The sequence below is a fragment of the Ictalurus furcatus genome, chromosome 7, assembly GCF_023375685.1.
Source record: "Ictalurus furcatus strain D&B chromosome 7, Billie_1.0, whole genome shotgun sequence".
Lineage (NCBI taxonomy): Eukaryota > Metazoa > Chordata > Actinopteri > Siluriformes > Ictaluridae > Ictalurus > Ictalurus furcatus.
The window spans coordinates 8,743,482-8,754,244 of NC_071261.1; the positions used below are offsets into that span (position 1 = coordinate 8,743,482).

Sequence of the window (10,763 nt, forward strand, 5' to 3'; positions counted from 1 at the left end):
CATTAACTGCTTTATCCTGGTCAGAACACTGGGTGTGAGGAGGGTGTACACCCTGGATGGGAGACAAGTCTATCACAAGGCATCATGTACACACGGTTACTGGAAAGAAAACACCATAGGACCATTTTGATCATTTTATCAGACAGCAGTGACACGACATGGTAGTGTGTTGTGCTTGTATGAGCAGGCCCATCATGCATATAAGGCGTGTAAACCTCAAACGGTATAATTTTGATCCTGGGGACATGGTGGCTTGAGGGTTAGCACGTTTGTCTTGTACTTCTGGGGTTGGGGGTTCAAATCCCACTTCCACCTTGTGTGCACAGAGTTTGCATGTTCTCCCAGTACTTTGGGGGTTTCCTCTGGGTTTTATCCCCTGTAGACTGATTAACATTTCCAAATTGAATGTGTGTGTGATTGTGCCCTGTAGAAGGTTGGCACCCTGTCCAGGGTGTCCCCCGCCTTGTGCCCGAGTTCCCTGGGATAGGCTTCCAGGCTTCCCACAACCCTGTGTAGAATAAGTGGTATTCTGTGAAATGGCAACAGCTGTAATGTAACGCATAATCAAACTACTATATATTCAATATTGCCTTAGGAATTTTGTACTACACTCCCTTGAGTTAACCTGTCCTTCCTCCCTTTTTCTTTTGTTCTTTTTGCTATCTTTTTGTGTGCCTGCCTTATGTGGTGTTGTAGCACACTTTTTTAATTGTTGATTATTATTATTAATTTTTTTTTAAACAGAAACCCTCTCTATATATAGGAAAATGTGTACAATACAATTAGTCACCAAAATTTCAGTGGGTGTGGGAAATTTTTACTACAAAAACACAACAGACCAAATCATTTTCCAAAATATGGGAAATATTAAATTATCTGATGAAGGCATAGGATTATATTGTTTTTCCATCATAGTTTGATGAAATAGACAGACTTTAAATAGATTTATTCTGCATGCCAGTGGACCACTAAATGCTCAGTTAGAATATGATATTCCAGTACTAATAATAGCGTTTGTAGTCTGTCTGGACTCTAACACTGACTCTCTCTTGGGAGACTGAATTTGCTTTGGATTTATATAAATGAGAGTATGAGCTCTTGAGTTAATAATGATATCATATGTAGGACATTGTAATATTAATAATAGTCTTATAATCTGTCTCTCTAGGGATATGGGACTTCTGTGAACTCCAAATAGAAACCAGTGAATCTAAAAAGTTTCAGTGTGCTTAGCCATGTCTTTTCTCTTAGGTGAATTTTAACAGTGCTATTATACGTTATTATTACTAAATAGGATTTGGGAATAATCACGTCTTTGTAGCGAGCAGTATATGGAGGCAGGATGCAAATGTGTAAAGTTAATGTTATGTTTATTTAGGGAAATCCAACAAAATCATATAAATCATAATTCCAGGCAGAGGTCAAATCATAGATATTTTAAACTAGGATAATCCAAAATCAACGTAAACATGAGCGAGAGTCGCCTGAGAAACAAAAGTCAGGAAGACAGGAAACAGTGAACACCACTCCAAAATGCACAATAAAATATACAAGACTTTGCATCAAGACTAGAATGTATATAAATGTGTAAAAATGAATCCAGGACTCAGCACAAAACACCTGGACACATCGGGGGAAACAACCAATGGCATCACAGGGGCAGAAACTAAAAAACAATGCAGTTCAGGGTCAAGGATGTGGGGATGTCGGAGTCTATATCAGGAAAACTAGGTGTGAGGTTGGAACAAACCCTGGATGAAACAAAAGTTCACAGCAGTGCACCTTACACACAAATATTCACACACTCAATCGCTTTTTCAGTCTGCCTACATGGATGTTTGGAAGGTGGGAGAAAACTGGAGAACCCTGAGGAAACCTGCGTGAACATGGGGCAAATATGCACATAACCTTTGTACAAACGGTCACACAAACTCATTGAGTTAGTGGGTTACCATGCTTACCTTGTACCCCTGGGGTTGGGGGTTCGAATCCTGCCTCGACCTTGTGTGTGTGGAGTTTGCAGTCTCCAAATGCATCAGGCGCTTCCTCTGGGTGGGGGTAATGTAGCAGTATGGAAAATGGATGGAAGGATGGATTAATTTGAAAGTGGTTCGTGGTCGGTGTTATTTTGTTGCTGTAGGAATTTATTTATATAACTATAATAACAACAACTACAGCAACTTGTGAAAGCGTTAAAAAATAATCCTAAAATAATCGCAGGCTTCTTGGTTTCTTGCCTGAGATGCACACTACATAGTGTACACTACATATAGTACAGCTGAGTGCGGAACCTTTGTGTTCGTGTCTTGTTTCTGGGGGACTACTGTACGCGTTGCGACCGTGCTTCTGTTTTTTTTTTTTTTCCTCTTCCTCCTCCTCTTTAAGTCGTGTGACGGCGTCTCTGGTTTGGAGTATTTACGCCACTCCGCTTTTATTGAATGTTATATTTTGTTTTATATTTTTAGATAAAGACTCGGATACAGAGAGCGAGACAATTATCCGTCCAAGGTTTTTGACCAAAGATGTGATGAGTTAAAGGTAACAGTATTTTTACGCGTGAAGAAGAGCGGCTGCTGCTGTCGGGGGGGAAAAGACCCGACCCAAGTGATTATTATTATTATTATTATTATTATTTTTAAACCGGACATTAAAAGATGATGTTTGGGCATGACTACTGAGCATTGTATTAAAAACAAACAAACAAACAAAAAACCAAAGCGTGGATAGCTGGAATAGCGTTATTGATGTAGAGCAGAAACGACCGTTCGTGTACATAGCGTTTATTTCTGTCAGTTTCGTAACTAAGTGAGTGGGTGAGACTTATTGAACTGAGAGATTCCGACGTGTAATTTGGTACTTCTTCATTTGTGGCTGGTTTAAATCAGGAAGAACAGAGCAACATTGTTACTGAGGAATCCAGACAGTTTTTTGGGGGTGGTTAAATGTTAAAAATGAGATTTTTTTAACCCTTAGGAATATACCCAGCTCTTAAGAATATCCTGTTTTAGTTTGTTTCCTATATAATGATCTGTACTGCATGGAAAATGCACACTGACCCAACGACATGTCAAGTCGTAGTCGACATCCTGCTGAGGGTTTCGCTGTATTAATTGTCCTCAGTTCAGAATAAAAGATGTCCCTTTCAGAGCAAGCCTAGTTTTCCAGCTTACCTCATTCACAAGGCGTTTCTCGGTACCGTGAAGAACTTAAGGGACTGTTAGAGTCAGAGCTGTCCCTGCTATCCGGACTACTCCAGAGGACTCGCAGGACATCGATCCACTTTCAATCATGCGCCTGTCCCCTTTCCTTGCCGTCTTCCGGCCAGCCCTGCCTCTCATCCTGGGCTTGTCGTTGGGATGCAGTCTCAGCCTGCTTATGGTGTCCTGGACGCAGGGGGACACGGACGAGGTCTGCAGCGATCAGCTGCGTCTTGGACTACTTCCGGGCGCCCGTGTCGGAGAACCCGAGAGAGTGGAAGGAGGGGACAGGAGCGAGGATTTCCAACCTCGCATTGTACCCTATAACAAGGACCCGAGCAAGCCACATAAGAAAGTGCTCAGGTCAGTACAGCTAAGTGATAAGTCATTCAGTGGTTTTGCTCGGATATTCCGCAGTTAAGCATTCGAGCTTGTGAAGGTTGTGAGTTCAAATCCCAGGAGTTCTAGACAAGTTATTTAACTTTTAACTCTCTATGCCTGGATCATATACGGTGTCCCAAAAATCTCCATACATAGGGGACTGTGTTTGCCAGCACCATGTCGTATATATATACAGTCATGTGAAAAAAAACAAGTACACGCCATGGAAATCGTTGGCTTCTTTGACATATTTGGACGAGCAAACATTTGATCCTCTTTGAAACAGTGCCTATTAATAAAGCTTTTTCAGTCATTTATATTTAACAGACATATCAGTAGATGTGATATAGTTCTGTGGGAAAAGTAAGCACACGCTTGGCCTCAGAATCTAGTATTGCCCCTTTAGCAGAAATAACTTCTTGTAGGCGTTTTGCATAATTGTCCACCAGGCTTGCTGGAATTTTTGACCACTTTTCCATGCAATATTCTTTCCGTTTCAAGATGTTTGAGGGTTTTTCTTGCATGTTCTGCCCGTTTCAAATCCCCCCCACAACATTTCAATGCGATTCAAATCCGGGCTTGGACTAGGCCATATTATAACACTCCATTTCTGCTTTTTGAGCCATCCCTTGGTGGATATGCTAGTGTGCTTAGGATCATTACCCTGTTGAAAGGTCCACATTCGGTCCAAATTCAACTTTCGGATAGACGGCCTCACATCATCTTCGAGCACTCTTTGATATGATGCCGAATTCATAGTTGAATCAATGAATGCAAGCCGTCCAGTCGCTGAGGCAGCGAAGCGACCCCAAACCATAACATTTCCACCACCGTGCTTCACAGTTGGTATGAGGTGCTTCTCCTGAAAAGCTGTCTTTGGTCTCCACCACACATGTCGTTTGAAATCCGTGTCACTTGGAGAACTTTTTAAATCCCTTGCCAGAATAATAGGCGTCCACAACCTTTTTTTTTTTTCTGAATGCCTTATAGTCTTTAGATCTTGGCATGATGACACCACACACCTCAATAGCAAAGGGAACACCAGACACTACATATGAGAGGGGTGTAAATAAGACCGGTTCCACCTGCACTCCCTAAGTAGGATCTAACCACTGACATCCAATCTTGAACACCTGATTCTAATTTTATTGATTTGATGGTGATAAATGTATGGGGTGTACTTACTTTTTCCACGTGACTTCATTTAAATTGGGAAAATCAATACAAAATGTCAATTTTATATGTGTCATTTGATATAGTGTAGTGATTAAGTTCATTAATAGGCACTGTTTACAAAGAGGATCAAATGTTTGCTTGTCCAATTATGTAAAAAAAAAAAAAAACAACTATTTCCATGGGGTGTACTTATTTTTTCCATGTCACTGTATATTATATATATATATATATACACATACATACACACACACACCCTGTATATAGCAGTTTGAATAAGAACATCAAATGAAAGTTTATGGTGTTATTGAGACAGGAAAGATACTTTTCCATCACATCACAGGCACTGTAATGGTCATTTACTATAATAAAAGTGACCCAAACAGTGCAACTTTTACGACATTTCAGCTTGACGCAACTCAGAACCTCGAGGAGGTTAATTGCATGGTATGAAATATGATTTTTAGTATTTCTGCAGTCATGAGAACATGCCGTTTTGATGTCTTGCACTGCGTCTGATGTAATACAGGCATGTCCAGTCTTATCCGGAAAGGGCCGGTGTGGGTGCAGGTTTTCATTCCACACCTGAGTTTACCGAAAGCCAAGGTCAGCTGATTAAATGGGTGGAATCAGGTGTGGCTCCTGCTTGATTGGAATGAAATCCTGCTCCTGCAAAAGACTGCACACCCGTGGCTTAGTGGGCTAACACAGGTTGTTAGATCAAATCTCAGCACCACCACGGGTCCCTTAACCCTCGGCTCCTCAGTAGCATCCTGACTTCAGTCGTCCTGGAGAAAATATAACGTCACACTTGACCAAACAGCAATAAATTCCTGATTCGCAAAAAATAAAATAAAAACACTGGAGCAGGAACTAAAAGAGTTCATAAAAGTGTCTGTATTTTTTTTTTTTTATATAGTGTATAGGGGCTAATCTTTTTAAGCCTTTTTTTTTTTTTTTTTTTTTAAGCACTCAGACTATGGCTTTAAATAATGCAGTGATGTACACAATCAGAAATACTTCACTGCAGAAGTACAGAGTGGAGAAATACAGGCTCTTAGACGCAACAGACGTGTTTCCTAAAACCGAGTGCGAGAGAGAAATATTCTGTGTAATATTACTGAGGTCTACAGTAGAGCGCGGCCGCTCCGGAGAGCAGAAAAGTAACACCACTGTGTGAATTCCTTTCCCAGGTACGTAGTGTTTCCAGCATCAGACCTTCAATTTATAATTCTTCATAAAGTCTTAAACGAGTCTGCAGTTCTCACTTGAACGGCATACTCTTACATTTCGACGAATGCCGCGTTGGTTAAAGTTATTGTGATACGGTTATGCAATAAACTGGTAATGTTGCAAAAAACTTCATGAAACGATGGCAGCGTTAATCTCGACGCTCTCTACAGACGAGAATTTCACTGCCGCTACCCTGACGCCTGATTCACACTGACAGGAGGTCGATCTTATGGTGAAATAACACATGTAGATCAACGAGTGAACAGAAAAGGCTATGAAAAGCTTCGTTTTATATAGCATACATGGTGTGCTGGTGTATACCGACTACCACATTTCCATGAGAGCATACAGAAAAAAAAATATGATGTAATATTTAACGTGTAACGTTTTTACTAGTCTGTTCGTTCTTCTAACGGTAGCAGTCTGTGTTCGCTGCAGGACCCGTTATATCCACACAGAACTTGGCATTCGTGAGCGCCTCCTGGTGGGCATCCTGACCTCGCGCGCCACCCTTAACACGCTGGCCGTGGCGGTGAACCGTACCGTGGCCCACCGCTTCCACCGCACCTTTTTCTTCACCGGCCTCCGCGCCACCAAGCTGCCCCACGGCATGACCGTGGTCGCTCACGGTGACGACCGACCCGTCTGGCTCATGTACGAAACCATCCGTCACCTGCATCAGCACCACGGCAACGAATACGACTGGTTCTATCTGGCCCAGGACGACACATACACACAGGCAGAGCGCATCATGAACCTAGTGGGGCATTTGAGCGCGGGACAGGATCTCTACATGGGCCGCGCAGAAGAGTTTATCGGCGGTGAAGAGCGAGCTCGCTACTGCCACGGCGGGTACGGCTACCTGTTGTCACGGAGCCTGCTGGCCCGGCTACAGCCACACCTCGACGCTTGCCGCAACGACATCCTCAGCGTCAGGCCTGACGAGTGGCTGGGCCGCTGCATTATCGACTACCTGGGACTGAGCTGCATGGAAAAGCACCAGGTGAAACTAAATTCCTCATAAGGTCACAGATCTGCCTTGTAATTCTTCCACTGAATGCTGTAACTGTTGAGACATGCTGACTAATCACGCCCCGAGTATGAACACTTATGCTATATTTTGTTATGAGAGGAGTCATTTGAACTGGAAGAATGCCCGTAATCACACAGCTGTGATGTTCTCGGTTTAATAGCAGTGTTAAACATGAAGACATTGCTCTAGATTTGTCAGAGAGATCTCTTTTAACACCGTGAGGAGCTGTTCTATTCTAGAAAATTCATCAAACCCTTCCGACCAATCAGAATCCATAATCCGACAGCGCCTCTACAGTATAAAGCCTTAAACTCGAGCTGAAGTCCACCCATCGCTTTCTATATGTTAAGAGCGTGTTAGTAGTTCGTAGAATATTTATACTTTGGATTTTAAAGTCCTACCATAAAGAAATAACGTCTCGTTCCTATCGTATTTCTTGTACTTTAGGAGATGACCTACTATTACTTTGAGCTGCAGAAAAACGCAGACCCTGATCGCGAGGACAGCACGCAGTTCAAGAACGCCTTCACCGTGCACCCAGTCTCAGAGCCGGCGCTCATGTATCGCTTACATAAACGCTACAGCCAGATTGAACTGGACTGGACCTACACCCAAATACAGCAGCTACAGGTGCGTAGCCGTATACAGTAGCACATACATTACAATTACACACGTAATAATAAAATCATGTAGCTCAGTGGTTAAAGCTTTGGGCTGCTGAGTGGAAGCTTGCGAGTTCAAATCCCAGCACTATGGGTCCATTAACCTCTCGACTACTCTAAGTCGCTTTGGATAAAAGCACCGTCCAAATGAGTTGAAGATAAAAGTAAAATTATAAAACACAGAAGGATTCGAAAAACAACGTAGAGGCATTTGTAACGCCTGTGAATGTCCTCTACATGACAATCCTACTTATATTTTACGAATACAGTTACATAGTATCGTTCAAATATCAATAAGAAATAATGTTTGATCTGTTCATGTTAAGTGTTACAAACTCGACTTGTTTTTGCTACGTTGGGACGAGACTATGGGCGGGACTATGAGATGTCTTTTCGGACAGACTTCTGCTGTGGTGTTGTAGCCTTCTTTTCTTGTTCGTTTCCCAGATAACAGTCTGAGCATGCCCAGTGGCAACTCTGCCATCAGTCTAGAAACGACCGTTCCAGCTATAAAGAAAATCAGGCTGGAAAGAGCGGCTTCGTATTAAACCGTGTTGACGGCTTCTTATTTGCCGTTTTGCTCATTCTCATCTTTGCGAAGTCGTTTACTCTTTTGGATTCTCTTCTCTCGTTGGTTTCTTAATGGCTAGTGTAAAGAGCCACGGTTGTTTGAGAACTGGGCAATTCACTCTAAAATTCCACCGCTGCATTACCAGCCTGGCTGCGGAGGGAAACGGTCTCCCGGGGGCAGCCAGACATGCTGCCTAAAACAACCGTTGGATTGTAATCCTTACAGAGCAGAAAGACCCAGTATTAACATGAATTTATTAGCTGTAGAACAGAAGTCCGTTCCACTGGGTGTTTTAAAAAAAAAAAAAAAAAAAAAAGCCATCGTGTCGGGTTCATTCGCTTTCGGTGAATCTGTATTAATGCTCTGTCTACTCTGGCACAGGTTCAAATCAACAATCTGAGTGAGCTCACTCCAGAAGGCAAAGCAGGAGCCACCTGGCCCATCGGGGTCAACCCGCCTTTCCGTCCCAAGACACGATTTGAAGTAATCAACTGGGAGTATTTCACAGAAGAGCACATCTACTCCTGCGCCGACAGCTCCCCGAAGTGCGAGCTCCGTGGAGCAGACCGTGCAGACGTCGACTCCATTTTGGAGACCGCCGTGGAGCGTTTAAACGAGCGCTATCAACCACAGCTGCGTTTCCGGAAGCAGCGTTTGTTGAACGGCTACCGCCGCTTTGACCCCACACGTGGTATGGAGTATATACTGGATCTGGCCCTACAGGCCTTCACGCAGAAAGGCCACAGTCAGGTGATCGCCAAGCGCGTGGGCTTGCTAAGGCCTCTCAGCTCCATAGAGATCATTCCAATGCCCTATGTAACTGAAGCAACGAGAGTGCAGGTCATCCTTCCAGTGACTGCACGGGATCAGGACTTTGTGGGAAACTTTCTGGACACGTACGTGATGAACACTTTGGACACGCGGGACAATGCTCTACTGACCTTCCTTTTTGTGTATGACCCCTTCGATGCACAGAGGGTCAGCCAGACCGACGTGTTTGCCAGTGTGAAATCTATGATCAGCGAGGTGGAGAAGCGCTACAGCGACGTGAAGATCCCGTGGATCAGCGTCAAAACAGAGGTTCCGTCACAGGTCAAGCTGATGGACATCATCTCCAAGAAGCATCCAGTGGACACGCTTTTCTTCCTAGCCAGCGTGTGGACCGAGGTCACCGGCGACTTCCTGAACCGTTGCCGTATGAACGCCATCAGTAACTGGCAGGTCTTCTTCCCTGTTCATTTCCAAGAGTACAGCCCAGCTCTAGTGTACCGCGACCAGCAACCTTCCGCGGCGTCGTCGTATTCTTCCGAGGTGCTCCGAGACGGCCGCTTCGACCGGCACGCGTTCGACGAGGCCTGTTTTTACAACGCGGACTACATGGCAACCCGTACCAAGATGGCCAATGACGTCATGGACAATGACGAGCTTCTGGAGAGCATGGACGTTTACGAGATTTTCGTGCGCTACTCCAGCTTACACGTCTTCCGGGCCGTGGAGCCGGCTCTGATCCAGAAATACGTACGGCGAGCCTGTAACCCCCGGTTCAGCGAAGACATCTACCATCGCTGTGTGCTGAGCAATTTAGAAGGGCTGGCCTCACGCTCGCACTTAGCTATGGCTCTGTTTGAACAAGAGCAGGCAAACAGCACCTAGGACATGTTGCTGGAAAGGGAGGTAGCCCCGCCTCTCGGGAGTCTCATTCTGCCATTGTATCTGGCCTTACTGAACATTAGTCTGCAAACTGTGAAAACCAACCTTTAATAATTCCATGATGAACTTGTTGAACGTATATCCGAGAATATAGAATGTGAGACCGTTTCAGTAAAGCAAATCCACGTTAAACGACGACACTGATTAAAGATATCTTATTCAGTAAGTCTGGACATCACGTTCTTTCTTAACGTCTTCGTGATTAGTTAAGGTCAGTAATTATCTGATGCGGTAATTTTTACAACAGGAACCCTACCACATGTCGGGATCCGACGTCTACTTTCAGATATGCGCTAAGCAACAATAAGAATTTATTATTTATTATTGATTTTTTTTTTTTTAATGATCAAAAAAGCCCACTAGAGTATTATTTCTAAAGCGCATTTCAAACCAGCCCGAGACTGACCGAAGTGCTGTACGGTAGACACGATATAATAACGCTAGAATACAAGGAAATCGATCAATCGGTTAACAGCCGAAGAATAAAGATCAGTTTTAAGAAGTGATTTAAAAATAGCTCGTATAGCCAAAACAAGTTTAAAACAATAACATCCCGTACGTCTCTTGGTAGCTGTAGAGATATTACATATATTATTAGATTTGCACTGAAGCTGGAGGAAGGAGGTGGAGATTATTCGTTATGCCTGAGACTGAGCATAATATGTATATATATATATATATATATATATATATATATATATATATATATATATATAAAAAAAGAAACTCATATTCCCACTCATGGCGTGTTTCATGTCACAGTGCGACTTAATTCTTAGCAGGCCAAGTCACATGACCACATA

At 43.4% G+C, this 10,763-nt stretch overlaps 1 protein-coding gene across 1 annotated transcript; it reads left to right on the plus strand.

The window, feature by feature from the left end:
* Window positions 1-1,691: 1,691 nt before the first annotated feature.
* Window positions 1,692-10,122, plus strand: chpf2 (chondroitin polymerizing factor 2). Its single transcript, XM_053628233.1, has 4 exons — window positions 1,692-3,560; window positions 6,423-6,987; window positions 7,465-7,647; window positions 8,632-10,122. The coding sequence occupies exons 1-4, from the start codon at window positions 3,289-3,291 to the stop codon at window positions 9,901-9,903; spliced, it is 2,292 nt and encodes a 763-aa protein (XP_053484208.1). The 5' UTR covers window positions 1,692-3,288; the 3' UTR covers window positions 9,904-10,122.
* Window positions 10,123-10,763: the final 641 nt, after the last annotated feature.

Bases quoted from the DNA above. Each gene is read 5' to 3' on its own strand.
- chpf2 (XM_053628233.1), top strand. From the start codon at position 3,289: ATGCGCCTGTCCCCTTTCCTTGCCGTCTTCCGGCCAGCCCTGCCTCTC. The intron at 3,561-6,422 runs GTCAGTACAGCT...TGTTCGCTGCAG, and splicing joins CCACATAAGAAAGTGCTCAG to GACCCGTTATATCCACACAG. The intron at 6,988-7,464 runs GTGAAACTAAAT...CTTGTACTTTAG, and splicing joins GCTGCATGGAAAAGCACCAG to GAGATGACCTACTATTACTT.